The following is a 19,732-nucleotide window of genomic DNA, read 5'->3' as shown; positions in this document are numbered from 1 at the left end:
GTGGGCAGTGTGACGTCTGCTCTTCACTCCAGGGGCTCCTTGGCAGGGACCTAACGGTGCCATTGTCCCTACACATTAAATTCTAGAGGGGGCATCCCCGACCTTGCTGGCTGCTAAACGAACATTTTTTTGGTAAAAAACCCCATAGATGTTGCAGCAAGCAGGCCTGTCAAGTGTCATGCCTGCAGCAGAGCGGCTTGGGCACGGGATCTACGTCTGCCAACCTGGCCGGGATTGAGGTGTCTGCTGGAGTCCACTCAGTGGAGCAGAGGCAGAGCTCAGGGCAGAGAGGTGCAGTCAGGCTGCAGCCAGCAGTGTCTTCTGCGGTTTACAGCAAGCTTCACTGGGGAGACAGAGCCACAAGTCACCCACAGCAGGGCTTATTTCTTGTCACTGGGATAGAAGTACGAACAAGCATTTGCAATGCAATAAGTCTCGCATTTGCGATAGTTTAAGCTATTGGCATTTTTAATGACAATGCCTTTTATTTACCTGTTTTGCTAATTAACACATAAATAAGTCATTGTCATTTAAAATGCCAATAGCTCAAATTCTTGTAAATGAGAGACCTATTCAAAGAAGTGGCCGCCATTGTCCTGGGCTGCTCGGAAAGTGAAAGCGCGCATGGCTGCCTGAATGTTGCAGGAAAGCGTGTCGTGCCTGCAGTAAGAGAAACGCATTAAAGAAAATAGTGCTTACAGACTAAACAAGCATTGGCATAGCCAATAGGTCTCGCCTTTGGGACCTTATAAGTATTTAGTTATGCAGCACAATATCATTGGTACAACAGCATCAACTGTTGCATGGCTAAACACTTATAAGGTCCCAAAGGCGAGACCTATTGGCTATTAATTGTTTTCCAAGTCTACTTTTAAATTAAAGTGATATTATGATCTAGCTTATTGAATTTTAAATGAAAACCACAGTAATATAGATAAGGTTGCTGCGTGGAGCTTCTCTTCACATATGACACAAGAAAAAAAATAAGTTTGATACAATGATGACTGGCTTCTGGTTCCTAGGTCACTTTAGCTCACAGGAAGATCACTTGTCTTGTGAACCAATGAACATTCGTACAGAGAGGGTGGCTGCTAAGTATACTGCCTCAAGGTGCTTTTTTGTGGATGAAGATTAAATGTACATAGAATACAGAATTACAGCGCTTGTAACATCCTTGTATAATTCTTACTGTCTGTAGACAATCAGGTGTGTAGACGGGGTTCTTTGTGAAAACACTGGCCAGTACACAATAGCCTGGCCCGTTTCAAGGCTTCCTTTAAAAAAAAACTGCAGGTGCTCAGACCCGGCCCACTTAAAGACCTAAGAAAGACGTTTTCATTATACTACCCAACTATAGTTTTCCATGATTAAACCCAACTGTAGTCTGATATCAAGTCCCCAAGACTAGTTTTAGTTGAGAAATATACTAATTTAAAGGGCTTAAGGTCTGTCAGCATGGCATCACATGTAATAGCAGATAAACCAATAATCGAAATTCCTTCACTAGAACAGGTTTGATAATGTTTGCCAATTTCACCTTCACGGCAGCCGTACCCTGGTAAATCTTCAGAGGAGATGGTTACGCGGTGCTGTAATAGAAAGCTTAACCCCAAGGTGAGCAGGATGCGACCTCGCCGGTTTCGCACCTGATTGTATAAATGTGACTTAATAATGCAATAAACCGTTTACATAGATAGGAGGCTTGTGCAATCATGGACCACATACAATTTTCCACATGGCGAAAAAAGCTAAATATAAACATGAAACAGTTATCACTAATAACAATGGCAAATGTGTACCTGAGAGATAAGATCTGACTGACCTGTTGTAAACTGAGCCAGGAAGTAGAGGGCTGCACAGCCAGTGAGAGCCGCACAGCCAGTGGGAACCGCAGATCTCTACATCCAGCCCAGAAAGGCGCCAACTACTGAGTGAGCGTTACCCGCGCTGGAAAACTGAGTATCTGCTGAACTGTACAAGAGTATAATCACTCATCTGATGCGGAACATTAAAATTACAGCACTCATTTTATATTTTAGGTTTCCCAAGGCTGACGAGTCGCTAACAAATAACAAGCCCGGGAGTTGTGTGCGCACTCGGCGGCAAAAGTGAAAGCAGGTGCAGCATCCCGCGAGTGTAAGGGTGCCTGCGAGCGATGCGCTTAATGAGCAATGACGAGAGATGAAAGCCAGGTGGCGCCTATGCGCGTAACAGTGCGCGTAACCGCACGCTTTGGGTCACACAAAAAGCATGTGGTCTGATTTTTGAAGCCCACTTACTAAAAGTCTCGCCAGGGCAGCGCATGCGCTGGCTTAGGCGAGACCTAAAAAAGACGTACAGTGCAACAACTGAAGTAAAAGGGCCAGTCCTTATGGGAAGTCACAAATGAAGACAAGGCGTTATTAAGGAGGGACTCCAAAGCCTATTAATGAATCACAAGTCAAAATTTACAAAGAGGAATGACACAAGCCAATGATAAATATGGGCGGAGAGTGGGCGGGCTTCTATTCCATACTCCAACACAGCATGCCACAGTGCAGCGCATTTGCTGCCCAGGCTCGACCTAAAAAGGAAACCAAAAATCAGGCTTTTGTTTTAGCGGTCAAAAAGTTATGCGACTCTGTCATTTAATTTTAATCATTATAAGCGTGAACTCCAAAATCCGAGCATACTCTTAACTGAAAAAAGTAAGTAGCCACTTGTCCTCTTTGAGACTGCCAGCTCCTGTTTCTTCATGCTTGGGGCAGTGTATAAAAGTGTCCCTGAAAACCTTCACACTTTAGTCCTAAAATTCACAGTAAAGGTTATATTTAAGTGAAAGGTAATAAGTTAACCTTCAAAAACCACGTTTTCACCAGTGATGTATGTGTGGGGGCCACACTGAGTGCCTTGCAGGAGGCCCCCAAGGTTTCTTTACATCAGTGGTTGTTGGTCTGCTAAGGGCCAATCCTTGTCGTAGCTCCCTGGAGTATCCCGGCATGGACGTCACAACGTAGGGCACACTGTTTTATAGCAATTGTGGGTTTTAGCTGGAGTACCTAGGGTGACGACCAATGTTTGCATCGTTCAATAACCTGTCTGCTGGGATTTTCATAGGTGGGCCATGTGTTCCTCACTGTTTACTTAGGGTTGGATTCTGTCTCCTCCTCCAGGACAGATTGCTCCGCCGAGCCACCTCATTCGCGTGGAAGGCAACAGCCATGCGCAGTACGTGGAGGACCCCATCACCGGAAGGCAGAGTGTCCTGGTGCCCTATGAACCCCCACAGGTACACATTCTGCACCCAAACCTGAGTCATGGGCCCGAGCCGCAGGCATGGACCTGTATATGAGGAATGGACCTGTAATGGCGATAGCCAGAGGCAAGAGGACTATGATGACGTGCCACTACTGAGGGTAGAATGGTCTACATTAAAAATGGACAAACATTGGAACATTTGACCAGAAGACTTGTCCCAGTCATCATTACCCCAGAGTCACTCCGTTTTCTTAAATGGAGCTCCCAATATTCCAATGTGCCAATGAGAAGCATTATTTTGTATGTTTGATATCTTGTAATTCTGGTGCAGTTAGCTCTTTAACCTTTTTTTTAAAAAGGTAATTTAGGTGGAAGGTCGTAATGCAAGATAAGAAAAGTCCTATTACATCTAAGGCGCCCCATTCAGATGTATACATGCCACTGTTTGGGTATCAGGCCTGCTTCATGTTCTTGCTTATTAAAGCAGCACACGTTTGTCACTTAATAATCAGCGGCTCCCATGGGCCACTTGGGGAGGATGATGGATTTTGCTGCATTCATAGTACGACAGCCCCTAGCTTCACCCATATCAGTCACTGAAGAGAGAGCTGATCCTCTAGCAGGCCCCTTCGACTGTGTACACTTTGTGCACATGGCACTTACTAGAGCGCAATTCACATTGGATTGTACATGTGCGCACATGTAGATGATATGTTTTTTACATGCATGCATGCATGAAATATGCCTTACCATGTCTGGTTGTTTCTCTATGAACCCCCTTAAACAAAAACAAAATGAACAGTATTCCATCATGAGTCTCTGAGGAAACAATCTTTCTATCTTCCCTGTGTGCAGGTTGGCACAGAGTTTACGACGATATTGTATAATTTTATGTGCAACAGCAGCTGTGTGGGTGGCATGAACCGTCGGCCTATCCTCATCATCGTCACGCTGGAGACACGAGAGTAAGTGTCTGGTGATTTCTGTAAGTCCTTTCAGGCTAAGGATGTGGCTGTTTGCCTCACGGGTTACCAGCAGAAGTATCCCAGTGTAAGAGATTGGGGTATTAGTTGAGGTGGGTGAACCCACCACAAATCACATCCCTGTAAGGGTGAACCATAAAATTCACTGAATAGACATGTGTTCAACCCCCTTGTAGTTGTAGCTCAAAGCAGTCACACTTAAATTAGAGGCAATGTGTAAAGTATTTATGCAGTACTAAACAATAACATTGTAAGCAAAACAGTAAAAATCCCAAACCTAATTCGTAAAATAGAATATAATTTAGTAAAATTACACCAAATTGGCAAAAGTGCAATAGGAGGAATTGGGCTATTAATTTTGAAATGTTTAGAAATAGCGCCAAGAAGCAGAAAGTGCCGATAATAGTTCACGGTTGTGGTAGGATAGGACCTACATGCAGTTTGACTCTTGACTGCTAGGGAAAACAATCCGATACACCAACTAGGTTTGTCCTCATCAAAGATTTTACCTTCTGACTCAAGTCCTACAAGTCTCAATCCTCCACGGAATATGCTTCTGAAGTCCTCCAGGAAGGCACTTACAGGCACATGGTTGCGGCCACAGCAGTCCAGTGCTTGAAATGGAAAAATTGAAGTGCTGGTACTTTCCAATTAAACGTACTACATCACTATTGAGATGTGCGGGTACTCTCCTTCTTAAAATAAAAAAGTGCTGGTACTCTGTACCGGTCCATTTAAAGCACTGGGCCAGTCCGGATCAGCTGGGTAGTTGCAAGAAAAGGGCCTCTTTGAGCTTTGTGTGTCCTTGTAGCCCAAGCAGAAGTCCAGCCTTATGACCCTTGGACTCCAGGTCTTTGTCTTGGGAACAGTCTTCAAGCCTCTTCTCACGTCAGACTTCTGTTCTTCCACTGGTATAGCAGTGCTCTCATGTGAGGTTCAGGGGTTGCCAGTCTTTTGCCCAGTGTCAGCCTGTGGGTATAGAACAATCCTTTGTCCACCTCCTATGTCCTAAACTGGTTCTTGTCAGTCTCGCCTGACCCCCCTCCTCTGGGTTTGGCTCCAGCCTGGCTAGTGAAGCAAAGGCTAGAAACAGGCCTGGTCTCAGGTTCTTTTCTGTGTGTCAGAGCTGGCCCCTTTGAAGTGTGATCAGGACAGGGGTGCAGCTCGTTCCTCGCATCCTTATGGGAAGAACCATAGCTCCCCACACCTAGTACTCTGGCAATAATCCAGCTTTAGGTTTGGCCAGAGAAATGGCAACTCAAAATCCAACTTTACCATTACATTGGATTTCAAATCACTATTACGAGGTGGTTTTGAATTTTTTTTATTTCCTCCTCCCAAACTGAATTTAGCCCTTATTAATTAAATGTATTAGGGTATGCCAGTGTTAGTCCGTTCGAGGCTAGCACTGCCCCAGTAAAAAACAACTTTGGAGGCTTTTTTACTGTCCGAACATGTAAATAAATAAATAAATATACATGTCCTGCTTTTTTAAATACCTTTCACCGTGCCCTATTAGCATTTAGGGTTTGCCTAAGGGGTGACTTATAAGCATTGAAAAAGAAGGTGCAGGCCTGTGAAACACACACGCTCACGCGCACGCTCTCACACACACACACGCGCACACACACACACACATTGGCTCAGTAGTGGGAGCAGCCTCAAGGCCCAGGCTCAAGAGTGAAATTTCAGTAATAGCAGACTTGATACAGAAATTGTAACTCGCAGAGGTACAAAGTGTTCATCAAGGTTCAAACGTATTAGTAAATGTATTAGCACATTTTATCAACTAATACTTTAGTGTGTATTTAAATTTTTTGTTCAAACAAATTAAATTGCATACTTTGTGGCTCACCAGTTTTGCTTTACTTTTTTCCCTTCCCACCTGCAGTGGTCAGGTTTTGGGGCGCCGGTGCTTTGAAGCCCGCATATGCGCCTGTCCAGGCCGCGATCGGAAAGCAGACGAGGACAGTATCCGAAAGCAGCAAGTGACGGACAACCCAAAGAACGGTGACGGTATGAGCACAGCCGAGCAAACGCACGTCCTCTCTGGGGATGCCAGGCGCAGCTACCACATTGTCTCTCTGCGTGCCAGGGGTAGCTACCATTTCCTCTGTCAGCTTGCCAGGGGCATTTGCTGCCTACTCTCTCGTCATGCCTGGAGGAGCTAAATTCTCCTCTCTGGGCATGCCAGGTGCAGCTAGAGCGTCCTCTTTGGGCGTGCTAGGTGCAGGTACCGTGCCCTCTATCAGCTTGCCAGGGGCAGTTACCGTCTCCTCTCGGATTGCCAGGTGCAGCTACTTCATCCTTTCTTGACATGCCAAGCGCAGCTACCTTTTCCTGTGTGCCAGATGCAACTAGTGCATTCTCTCTTTACATGCTAGGTGCAGGTACCACATCCTCAGTTGGCATGCCAGAGGCAGTTACCGCATCCTGTCTCGGCATGGCAGGTGCAGCTACCCCAGATATTCTATCCCTCCAGCTAAAGGGTGCCACATAGGCTTGTCCTGAGTAGAAGTCCCAAAGATATTCTTGTGAGCTTCAATAGCCTACAGTACAGACCATTCCAAGATTGTCGACTGTGCCTGCTTCAGGTCTGCACATGCGTGTTCAGATTCGGTGGGGTTACCTTTAGTGTGTAGTACTTCAGTTGCACATTGTGCCTAGCCTCTGTTAGATTTTAGATCTGTTGACTCATGATTCTGGGGGAAGGCTTATGTACAAGTAGGTGCCAGTGGGCACGTGCTACTTTTCAAAAATTAATTCTGTGTTGCTCCTAGTAAGTACTTCATAGTGAGTTTTGCCTGCATGCATGGCTTTAGATTCATTTTGGATAAAAAAAAAAAAAACGGTAACATAACATGAAGGTTAACTGATGTAGCAAACCGGTACCATTAAACTATTTCTGATGAAAGCAAAGCATTTAGAACAGATCTTGATGTCAGTACTTTCTGTTCCAGCTACCTTTCGACAGAGCACGCACGGCATACAGATGACATCAATCAAAAAGCGCCGGACGCCAGATGATGAGGTCTTGTACTTGCCTGTAAGTAGTACCTTCTCCGCTGTCTTGTTAGTGCTCTTCAGACTCGAAAGTCCCATGAAGGCCTAGGAGAGGCTAGAGCTAGTAAGTCTATAGTAAGTGTTGACCCCAGGCAGGATTTGTAGTGTTCTGATCTGTGTCATGACTCATTCACATGGGAGGCCTATGGTTGGACAATGGGCAGTAATCCTGAAGTAATAGCTGATGCCCCTCTCAAGCAGTCAAGAGTACCATGACTGGCCTAGGGCAACAAAGGGCAGTAAACCTAACATAACTGCTGACACTAAGCAGGGCCTACAGTATCTCAGAGTATTATGACTGGTCCAGATGGATAGCTGCAGTCTGGTAGTAAAAGATAAACTTGAAGTAAGAGCTGACGCTAAGCAGCGCCTCTGGTAGCCCAGAATACTGCGATTGCTTCAGATAGAAGGTTAAAGTCAGGCAGTAAGGGTAAACCTAAAGCAAGAGCGGACTCTGAGCAGGGCCTACAGTAGCCCAGAGCATTATGACTGGTTCAGATGGAAGGTTAAAGTCGGGCAGTAAGGGATAAACCTAAAGTAAGAGCGGACTCTGAGCAGAGCCTACAGCATTATGACTGGTTCAGATGGAAGGTTAAAGTCGGGCAGTAAGGGATAAACCTAAAGTAAGAGCGGACTCTGAGCAGGGCCTACAATAGCCCAGAGCATTATGACTGGTTCAGATGGAAGGTTAAAGTCGGGCAGTAAGGGATAAACCTAAAGTAAGAGCGGACTCTGAGCAGAGCCTACAGCATTATGACTGGTTCAGATGGAAGGTTAAAGTCGGGCAGTAAGGGATAAACCTACACCTAAAGCAAAAGCGGACTCTGAGCAGGGCCTACAGTAGCCCAGAGCATTATGACTGGTTCAGATTGAAGGAAGAATTTGGTCTGTAAGCAGTATACCTAAAGCAAGAGCTGATACCAAGCAAGAATTGCCTCTGGCTCAGTTTTATTTTTGTAATATTGGCGATTAGTAAAGTTTAGCTTGTGGTCCCCACAGACTGTTCTCCCTTTCTACTCTTATGTCCCCGCTGACGGAGGAACGTAGTGACTGTATGGGTCCTGTCCCTGGCAAAGATCTATCTCTGAATCATACACCTTCTAGCTTTAGGCAGGTTCATCTGATATTCAGCCAGACCTTAGACAAAAAAAAATACAGGTTAAATGAGGGACATGAATGCGGCCCCATCACAGATTCCACCCACACAAGGCACAACTGAGACATCACTGGTCACTTTTCCAGTGATTGACACTTGTGTTATAGCTCCACACTGAAACGGACCAAGAAAGTGTCTTCTCGTCCTTTAACGCCTTGGCTTATGAGACTTGGCGCAGCGGAGCCTGTTGGAAGTAGTGACTAATACTTATGGAGGGTGTGTTTGTGAGCAGGGCACAGGTTGGCAGTGTGCTTAGGAACATAGCCTTGAAGACATCTTGTATGTTCGATTCAAAGACAACAGCCTCACGGACAGTCTTGTGGTTTGTTGTTGTGTGCCTCTGTTAAGCCATGTGTTTAACGACATTTGATGCAACCTCCGTGGCGTTACTGTTTCATTGTGCATAGAAGGGGGAGAACGCCTGTACATCTTTAGTACAGCATCTATTTTATGGCAGTTTTGCCCCTTACCCAATTCTACGTTGGATTTTTGAGATGATAGTTGCATGAGGGTTGACCGCTGCGATCCTTTTGTCTTGATGGTGCAGGTTAAGAGCCGTGAGATCTATGAAGTACTACTGAAGATCAAAGAGTCCTTGGAGCTGATGCAGTACCTCCCGCAGCACACGATCGACACGTACCGACAGCAGCAGCAGCACTTACTCCAGAAGCAGTAAGTGTAATTCTCACACGTTGTTAAAGAGATGGGGAGAGAGTGACTGGTAGATGCCATCTGTTTCTTCTGTGCCCAACTCTGGTGTGCTCCTCATCTGGAATCACTTAGACATAATACATTGTCCCCACTTAGAGCCAGCACATTGACTGTGCTTTACCTGTATGAAGAGTGTTATCACTGTGGTGGGCCAAGATGGTACACTACATATTGTGGAATCTCATACCCTGCATTGAACCATCAGCAGAACTTTCCAGACAAGTTATAATTGAGGAGGAAAGTTGATCATATAAGCCCAATTTGCCATAATCTGCATGCTGGCATTATTTATGTATTGGCACTATGAAAGATTGTCTCATTAATGAGGAGTGTAAAGGGTATCCTGTTGAAGGATAGTTAGCTGGAGGTCCTAGAGGAGAAACGTGTTGGTTGGCATGGGGTGTTCAATCGGAGTTTGTAATTGGAGCTCATTTCAACGCGTGAGAGTTCTGTAGTGAACCCCACGCCACAGGGAATCCGAGCTCAAGATTGGCCCCCTTCGTCATCACTGCCTTTATATGGCCTATATGTCTACCGAAGATATTTGGTTGGGTTCTATGATGGCATCTTGCTCATGTTTGTAGAATGCCAGTGAAAGGGGGACAGCTATCGTGCTGATGCCTGTGTCAAAGTACTTAAGAGCTCTCATTAACCTTACAGAGACCGAAGCCTCCAGAGTGCCCTGGCTGGGTCCCGGAACACCGGCCGCAGCGACACCTTCTCTATTCAGCAGTGGCAGAAAAGGGCGCAGAGCAACAACGCCTACATGGAGCACACACTCAAGCAGTCGCCCATCGAGCAGGACGTTCGAGCCGAAAACTACCTTAATGAGCGGTAGGTCATGTATACAAGAAGGTTTTAAGCCTACTACTGCAACAGGGGGATAGTAAGAAGAAACTATGGCCTTGCATGACTTTGTAAAGACAAATTCCAGCTGCTTACTCTGCTCCGTCTTGCAGCAGCATTCAACAACTCTTGAAAGTGACCCGTGTAGCGTATCGGGCCCCTTCAACCTAGGGAGCCCTTCCTAAGGTTTTGCAATCTATATTCTGTTCCTTAGGAGAGTCTATTTATTGGAGTTTAAGGTTTGCATTTTTTATCAGGGTCTTGTTCTGGTTCTTGGGCAACCTCTGCTCTTGCACTGCCTGACAAGATGGGAAGGATGGGCCCTGTCTTAGATCTGTACACATGCTTAGCTCTGTTGGAGGGGTTTGAGAAAAACTCCAATATTCAAATTTATCTCTGACCAGGCACAGTCTTTTTATTCATTTTGCTATTTAAACGGTTATTGAAAGCACCCTTCAGTAGTATGGCTGCTATAAAGATGTAAAGGACACAGTAACTCTATTTTGATGTTTTGCTGACTTTATTCGAGGGCAGTAGATAGATTGTAATGCATCCACTGTAGGATCCCACATTGGCTGCCTGTGTTACTGTGTCTGATTGAGTCACTCGTCTGTATATTGCACTATACTTTCCTTTAAACATTCGACAGGTGCAGCGTTGAGGTACACTGTCCGACAATATTGAGACGTCGGGAAGTCGCCCTGCAGGCAGGGCGCATTTGAATTACTGTTGGACCCGGATTAGAGTCTTTTAAATGTTAGGAAGATGTCCCTCACACATGAGTTGTCAATCAAACCTTTGCCTCTTTCTTGTACGCCAGACCTCATCGGTGCGTTTGCTGGTTTATAGTGCATACTGGCATACATACTCGTGCATATTCACGTCCTTGCTGGTGAGAGCAAGATGAAATGTATCTATCATAAGGGAATTGAATGTTTCACTTCATATGTGTTGAAGATTTTGTTAATGTCACTCTGGTACAGGAGCATGGATTAAACTTGTAACATTATTTCAGAGCGTCCCAGAGCAGGCGGCTGAGAGTAGGGTGGTATGTTCATCTGCCTGTCACAGGCAGCAGCTGGCCAGGCAAAAGGGTGTTTGGAATCCATACTTTGCTGTTGTCTATGGGTGCTCCCCTAACCTGCAGTAACCATAATCTGTAACTTTATTGGAGTTAACAAGGGAGAGACAGAGGTATCCTGGGCAAGGTGTCCTCTGAGATGAACATGCCTCCTGGGGTGATCTTTCGAGAGAAGTCTTGGATCCTTCATAATGCTACATAGTTGGGTACATTTGCCAGTGTTCTTTGACATTTTATCTGCCATCTTTGAGTCTTCATCCCCTGTTAGAGATGAAATATAGCTTTCTTATGCTCGAATAATATTCCCTGTATGCACTGGAAGTGTGGTCTCATTTTAAAGTGAGGACCACTCTCAGGAAAGGAAGCTTTCTCTCTCCATTCTTCCATACATTGGTCAAGTGAAACTGATCAATGACAAAATGTTAGTCATGGGCATCCTGGTCTCCCAAAAAGACACATTCGGCTGGTTTTCCTAGAACTGACAATATCCGATTGGCTAGAAGTCTGCACACTTGCTGGGGGCACAGGTTCGCCACTCCTGTAACACCCTTCATAGCCTCACCATAATGTCCTCGCTCTCCGGTCTTCGAGGTCTAGTTTCTTGGAGAAGAGTCTACCTACAATATGGCAGGTCGGTCCTTGTTTCACCTTGAGAGACTCCACCTCTCGGCACAGCACATGTGCACTCAGACATAAGTTTTAGACTCTTTTCAATATCAGAAGCCTGTCCTTGGAGCAGGTCGCGCGCTTTCAAAAGTTACACGTTGAGAAGGGCAGTTGGAATGAAATGATTTCACTCGGGTTTGTCTCACTTGCTGCTAGCATGCAGTGAGGAGGCTGTGCTCAAGCATAGAGGCCTCTTGGTCTCTGGAACTGCAGCCCTTGTCACTGCATGAGAACCTGTGCATTCAGTGATGCTTGCAACACTGCTTTGCCCAGTCTTAGCAGCTCTCGGACCGGCGGCAATGTTGGAGCCACTTTCACCCAAAAACAAGATCTGCCCGTCTGTGCTGGAGAGGAGGAGACGGACTGGGAGGCAGCCACGGCCATGACTCTCCAGTCCTGTTTCCTGCCGCTAGCCGTCTCACTTTCTTCTCAAATACTGCTTTAACTTTGTGGTAGGATTACATACCTTCTAAGGAAGGCCTGGGGGTCCATTTTCTGTTCTTCTTTCACTTGTGCAGTACTGGGTGATTGCTGGAGAGTTAGAGAGTTGGGTGTACATGCTGGAGTCTTGGGAGAGGTTAACTTTATTAGTATTAGGCTTTAACTACTGGGAAATCTGTTCTTGTCCAATAAAGATACTGCTCCTTGGGCACAGAGGGCACGCTCAAAGTTTGTGAAATTAATTCTGTATGAAAGTCAGACTAGTATCCACAATAGACCAAGCACATTTTCTCAGCAGCACTAATGCAGAGCTTTCCGGATAGCGGAGACATGATACCCTTTCTTTCTACCCTTTTTGGTCTTAAAATATCCAAAAACTTCAAATATCCAAAAACTTCAAATAGTTGAACTTTGCAAATTCCTTCTTCTCACCCTACCATCTCTCAAGAAGGTGCCCTCCCGCTAGCCAAACCAGATGGTGTTATGTTATGCTGTTGGTAGAGGAACTGGGCTGATGAAAGGGGTAGAGTGATTCCAAGTGCTCTTCTCTTCTCTGCTTCTGTTTGCGGTCTGGTGATATGCATGCCTGCTTTTCTGTACTGTTGCAGACCTCTCCATGATCACAGGTTTAGCAGCTCGCATTTCACCTGGCACTAAAAGCAGCTATGCTTCCATCTTTCCGTGTGTCGCTAAGCCTCTCTGCTACATAGAATCCTTCCTACTAGTGCACAAGATGGCCACAGGGAGGCCTTTTTCTGTTGATTAAATGAAATCCCGGTTTGCTTATTAACATGGGAGTCACTCTACAAATGCTTCCCAGCACCACATTTGATAACTCAATAGCGTACTCTTTTACCTATCCCCAACTCTGTGCCTCTTGCCCAGCCTTTTGCTTGTCCTTAGAGGTGCTTGCATGTGTTTCAAACGGTGCCTGTTATGATGGAATCAATGTTCAAGTGCAGCTTTGAAGAGATGCATATTATGCAATAGTTACACCGGCAAGCAGGTACCACCCCTGCTGTTGACTAATATTCCTAAAGTTATGGGACTTGTTTAACGTATATTTTATTGGCAATGTACAAATACTGCACGTCTCCTTGATAATGCTTGCAGACTCCTTTTGTTGACCCTACAGTCCTCTCAGGACATTGGGGATTGGCAGGCTCCCTAACGTGTTGTGCTTCATGCTTAGCCTTATTTGACCTCGCTACCCTCTTGTGCTCATTCTAGCACATGCTGTGATCATGAGTGTCAGTGTGGTTCGATACCCCATGCCTTCAACTGCTCTTCTCTCTCTTTGGTTCCTCTCTGCAGTCTCCTTACATCCTGCTTCAGGAACGAACTCACGGACCCAAGGAGAGACCTTCTGAGGCAGAATGATGCCTTTTTAAAACATTCCTCATACCTAAAACCGCTGAGCCTGCCCATAAGCAAGTCTTCTCTTGTAAGCGAGGGATTGTCTGGTCCTGTCCACTCGCAGGACTTTATGACTCTTTGTCAGACGATGGACACTGTGCAGTAGTTGGTTGGATCAATAGGTCTCTGCGTTGATTCTTGGCACCCACGTCACTTGCGCCGCCGGTTCACGGACTAATGACGTCCTCCCTCGCAAGCTCTCCGAGGGACTCATGCAACAGCAACCTGCTTAGAGAAGGCTCAATAGGTAAAGAAATTGTTCTGAAGGGACTCAACCATTGAGGAGAGAATTCACATTTCTGGAGATTTCAATGTAGCATAGCATTGGGAACTCCCACAAGAACTGTAATGGCGTTTTAGAAGAAGCTTTGTGCCAGTGTCTGTATGTCCCTTTGTTGTCATTATGCTGGCCGAGGAAAATTATGATGGAACACTTGAGCAGGTCTCAGTCTTTATATTTTTGTGAAATGTTTTAATTGTTCTGCTTTAAAGGCCATTGCCTGTGACTGATTTTTATTTTTCTACAGTCAGTTCATTCGGGCCTTTTAAATGCATTTTATTTAACTAGCAAAAATGTAGCTGGCTTTAAGCTAGGATCCTGCTGGACGGATTTATATAAGCACTTTGATGGACATGTATTGGAGTGTTATTTTTTTTAACTTAATTTTGGCCTTCCAAAATCTGGAGTTTTGCTCCTTAAACAGCTGTTTGAACGAAACAGAACATATTTGTTTTTATACGTGTCTCATAACATTTAAATTGTTTGATGTTAACATAAAACATGTATTCTAAGGCAGCGCAGTTAGTGTGTTTGACTTTTTATTTACAGTTAAAAACTTGGCAGTGCTTTGAGGAACACGTTTTTCAGCTCCTAAACTTATTTTCTTCTGTTTCATTTTTAAAACAGATGATTTGCTTTGACACGTAAAATCCTGATTAAAATAAGATAAACTGTCACTTGTGTACTATACTCTGCATAAATTGGCAATAATTGAATTGTTGTTTTTTCCTACATGGATGTGTGGTGTTAATTTCCAATAAATGTTTTTATTTTTACTGTTGTCTTGTATCCATTCCTATTTTCCTTACTGTCCCTTTTAATTCATCATTTTGTAAAATTGTCCAAGATACTGTTGTATATAATTTGAGAATAAAAGATTTCGAGACCCACATGCAAGGCACTTATTGGAGAAGTGTTTCCACTCCCCAAGCGCATTGGCTAAAAAGGACGTACTTAGGTTGGAAGACTCTGAGATGGAAACTGTTGGCCACTCGGAATGCACCTTTCAATAGATGATTTCTGTAGTCCCAGCTCGGGTGTCCACGGGGGAAGTTATCATCTTCAGATGGCAGTGAGTCTCTTTCCATCTACGTCCTGTGCAGTAATTCTAATTACAAACTTGTCAGGTCTGGTCTGTTTTCAATTCCGGGATTTTCAGGTGAGATTCTATACATTGGTCTAGTCGAAAATATAACAATCTGTCAACCGAATGAATTCCAGTTGGTTTGGACAACTGCTCTTCTCTTAAGCATTGTAATACTTCTGTTTTTTAATAGTCGGACATTAAACTCTTTTTTAGGGGACCAGGCCAGCAGGTGCTTTATATGTAAAGCATATGTAAAAAATTAAAAGCAAGGATGTTGCCTATATAACCCCATGTAACCAGGGCAGAAATCCCTCAAAAATGGAAAGTAGTATACCCTAGGGAGGAATTGATATGACCATTCAAGTCGCAATGAAACCATACATTTCCATCTGGAATATGACTAAATCAATTATAAGTTAATTATTCAGACTATCTGTACACCTAACTGCATCCATATACATTTGTTAATGATTTCTAATGTCTGGTGAAGAAAATAAATGAATAAAGAACCTTTGATTACATAAGTAAAACTTTCACACATTACACAAAACCATCAAGAAGCGAGAAAGTGTAGCACCTTCCAATTATACGTGTGAAGTGGGAGAGCTCATGGTCCATTGTCTCCTCCTCGCTGTCTTATTTTTCATAATTCACAGGTGATTGTGAAATGAGTCCACCCTCAATCCACCTGGAGGTCGTCATCTAGTCAAAGTCCCGGGGAATTCACCCCCTTAAATTTCTCCTTATGACTCAAAATAATTAGATAATGTATCTCGTTTGTCTCCTCGTACTAGTAAGTCGGCGCGTTTCGACCTGCCTTCATTAAAGGCTTACTCAGCACTAGGAAGACAAGAGTACCCAAGTCGCTGATATTGCAAACTTCCACCAGATCCTGAATGAGTCCTGGTCTGCTCGTTTCCAATTAGAACAGGGTGGATCGAGGCAGTCGCTCGAAACCTCTTGCACAAGAGCGTCTGCACCCCAAAGACCTGCTAAAAGCACGACCGTTTTCAGATCCCAGCATTGGTGACTTCTATAAACTGCGGCATGGTGGATTGTGCAGTAGCCCTGATATATAAACGGCTTACCATGTATTTCCAGGGACGACGCTATCTGAATATTAAGAAGTCACATTTACACTGGCTTTTAAGCTTATGCTACTATGATCAGAAGCCGCGAGGAAGTCTTTTTTATTTTTTTTATTTTTTATAATATATAGCGCAAACACGTGATGCCTGTGTTTTCCATTGTATGTCACATAAGAAATAGCTTAATATTTCAATATTTCTTTTTTGAACCATCCGTTAAATTGCCCTAGGACCATTCTGCTGCCAGGATATGGGCATGCATCATTACCTGTTCGTAGGATTCTTTGTCTGTTCCATGTGAACGAATGTCATAATTGTCTCTCAAACTTTTTTATACGAATAACACTTTTAATGCACCAAATGAATAGAATAAATCTTGATATTTTAAAGTTACCAAACGTTTGCCTACTCCTATGTCACTATTTGTCCCGTGTTTGTTTTGAGGTATTTTCCAGTGTGCTCCAGTTTAATATAGTAATAATAATGGGCAGGTCCAGTAGGTCTGGGTTTAATGCGCCAACGCGTGCAGCGGTAGAACAGTAAAGTGAGGCACTCTGGGGGGGGCCCCATGGAGTAGACCGAAGAGGCTGTACTCTTATAGTATCTCTTGCTGCAGTTCAATGCGCGCTCTCAAGCGTTTGCAGCAGGACGCACAAACAGCCAGGAGCATTAGATGGGGAAGATGAATACTGCACAGACCTGATCGAAGACCGGCTTGACAAAGCCTTCAAGCCAAGCACTGGAAAAGGCTGGTCAAAGAAAGCCAATGGTTCAAGGGGCACACCCAAGGGCCACTCTGAGTGTATTGCAAGCACCAAGTCTTCTTTTTTTTTTTTTTTTACAGCTGCACTTCTTCCACACCCTTCTTGTCAGACAAAGGCCAGCTAGCATAGGAGTAGTTTAGAGTTTTTTATCTGACTTTTCTATTTGCAAAAAAAACATTTGTTATTCTAAACCACACTATGGAAGAAGTTCATAATGTATACAATGTGTTTAGTGCCTGGGTGTTTGGTTTCTTCAGTTAGTTTTTCATGATCTTTCAAGGTTCTGTTGCAGAGGCTTTCCCTAAAGGAGCAAGCTAGGTCTGCATGTTTTGTGCGAAGTGTTCTTCATTTGCAACAGTAGTGAATGCCCCCTGAATTCACATCTGTCTCTTTGTCGATGGAAGTGTTCGCAAGTTATGGTGCCGCCAGGCTTTAGAGCACAAAACTGTTCAGATACTAGAAGTAGCGGCATGTGACTCTGCATTTCCTCTAAAGACCAATGTGATGGCGGCACATCAAGCACATGAGATGGAAGCCCAGGCTGGAGTCAGGGCATCAAGACATTGAAGTCTCCGAGGCACTCGTGCATGAGTCCTAGACATCAAGACATTGAAGTCTCAAAGGCACTCGTGCATGAGTCCTAGACATCAAGACATTGAAGTCTCAGAGGCACTCGTGCATGAGTCCTGGACATCAAGACATTGAAGTCTCAGAGGCACTCGTGCATGAGTCCTGGACATCGACATTGAAGTCTCAGAGGCACTTGTGCATGAGTCCTGGACATCAAGACATTGAAGTCTCAGAGGCACTCGTTCATGAGTCCTGGACATCAAGACATTGAAGTCTCAGAGGCACTTGTGCATGAGTCCTGGGTGTTGTGGGCAGCGTTGGAGATTCATGTCTAAATTGAGACTGGCATTGTGGCCTCGGATGGCATCTTCTGCACATTTTGCGTGAACAGGGACTCGTGATCTCGAGTGATGGGTGTCATAGGATGAATGGAGTAGTGTTTGCATGGCTTCAAAGGGAGACTCGTATACATACTGGGAGTTGGGTGTTGTAGGCGCATTTGGAATATCTTGCACATGACCTAGGTGGTGGGGGTGACTTCCACAGTCTGGATCATTTGGAGGGTAAGTTTTATGTCATGGATGATTTTGAAGGCATGATCAGTTGCACAGTCTGGGAAATTCTATGCTCTTCGTTGTAGTATTCCTTCAGTCTTGGTGTAGACTTTTTCACCTGCTGGGTGTTATGGTGTAAGTTCTACACGTTTTTTGGGGGAAATGCTACTACAGAAGAATTTTATTAGGGTGGGGATGGAGACCATCTTCTACAGTCCTACAGAATGGACCATTTGAGGTCGACTTTTTCACCTTCTGGGTGGTATTAGGTAAGTTGTACACATGTGTTTTTGGGGAGAGTTCTACCGTTTGGGTGAATTTTTATAAGGTTGGCAAGGTAAATGGCATTTCCTGCAGTCTGGGTCATTTGGGGTGGAATTGTTCACATTCTGGGTTGCCTAAACACGTTTTCTTGGGGAGAATTACAGCATTTGGGTGAATTTTATTAGGGTGGAGGGTGTCTCTTCAGTGTTGGTGATTTCGTATACACCTTTATATATTCTGGGTGGCATGGTGCTAGTTTCAGGGTGGAGGGCGTCTCCTACAGTGTTAGGGATTTTGTATACACTTTCACATTCTGGGTGGTACGGTGCAAGTTCGTGGGTGGGAGGGTGGAGGGCGTCTTGTACAGTGTTGGTGATTTCGTATACATCTTTTCATATTCCGGGTGGTATTATGCAAGTTCGAGGGTGGCAGGGTGGAGGGCGTCTTCTACAGTGTTGGTGATTTTGTATACACATTCTGGGTGGTATGGTGCATGCTCGAGGATGGCAGGGTGCAGGGCGTCTTCTACAGTGTTGGTGATTTCGTATACACATATTCAGGGTGGTACACGGTGCAAGTTCGAGGGTGGCAGGGTGGAGGGCGTGTTCTACAGTGTTGGTGATTTCGTATACATCTTTTCATATTCCGGGTGGTATGGCGCAAGTTCAAGGGTGGCAGGGTGGAGGGCGTCTTCTACAGTGTTGGTGATTTCGTATACATCTTTTCATATTCCGGGTGGTATGGTGCAAGTTCCAGGGTGGAGGGTGTCTGCTACAGTGTTGGGGATTTCGTATACACTTTCACATTCTGGGTGGTACGGTGCAAGTTCGAGGGTGGCAGGGTGGAGGGCGTCTTCTACAGTGTTGGTGATTTTGTATACACCTTTTCACATTCTGGGTGGTACGGTGCAAGTTCGAGGGTGGCAGGGTGGAGGGCGTCTTCTACAGTGTTGGTGATTTAGTATACACCTTTATATATTCTGGGTGGCATGGTGCAAGTTCCAGGGTGGAGGGCGTCTGCTACAGTGTTAGGGATTTTGTATACACTTTCACATTCTGGGTGGTACGGTGCAAGTTCCAGGGTGGAGGGCGTCTTCTACAGTGTTGGTGCTTTCGTATACACCTTTTCATATTCAGGGTTGTACGGTGCAAGTGCGAGGGTGGCAGGGTGGAGGGCGTCTTCTACAGTGATGGTGATTTCGTATACACCTTTTCATATTCTGGGTGGTATGGTGCAGGCTCGATGGTGGCAGGGTGGAGGGCGTCTGCTACAGTGTTGGTGATTTTGTATATAAGCATTCCGGGTGGTATGGTGCAGGCTCGAGGGTGGCAGGGTGGAGGGCATCTTCTACACTGTTGGTGATTTCGTATACACCTTTATATATTCTGGGTGGCATGGTGCAAGTTCCAATGTGGAGGGCATCTCCTACAGTGTTAGGGACTTCGTATACACTTTCACATTCTGGGTGGTACGGTGCAAGTTCGAGGGTGGCAGGGTGGAGGGCGTCTTCTACAGTGTTGGTGAT

General features: G+C 44.9%; 1 protein-coding gene across 4 annotated transcripts in view; it reads left to right on the top strand.

Annotated features, from left to right (window-relative positions):
- The window catches only part of TP63 (tumor protein p63), a 546,450-nt gene that overhangs the window by 492,796 nt on the left and 33,922 nt on the right, over positions 1–19,732 (top strand). For all 4 annotated transcript variants that reach the window (XM_085635888.1, XM_085635887.1, XM_085635889.1 and 1 more), the window contains 6 exons: positions 3,153–3,268; positions 4,093–4,202; positions 6,112–6,236; positions 7,181–7,266; positions 8,987–9,111; positions 9,811–9,984. In XM_085635888.1, the coding sequence (XP_085492014.1) occupies positions 3,153–3,268; positions 4,093–4,202; positions 6,112–6,236; positions 7,181–7,266; positions 8,987–9,111; positions 9,811–9,984 (736 nt within the window). The remainder of the gene's footprint in view (positions 1–3,152; positions 3,269–4,092; positions 4,203–6,111; positions 6,237–7,180; positions 7,267–8,986; positions 9,112–9,810; positions 9,985–19,732) is intronic.

This window comes from Triturus cristatus, chromosome 11 (genome assembly GCF_964204655.1).
Source record: "Triturus cristatus chromosome 11, aTriCri1.1, whole genome shotgun sequence".
Lineage (NCBI taxonomy): Eukaryota > Metazoa > Chordata > Amphibia > Caudata > Salamandridae > Triturus > Triturus cristatus.
Note: the sequence above shows the minus strand (reverse complement) of the source record. Positions and strands in the feature narration are given on the sequence as shown.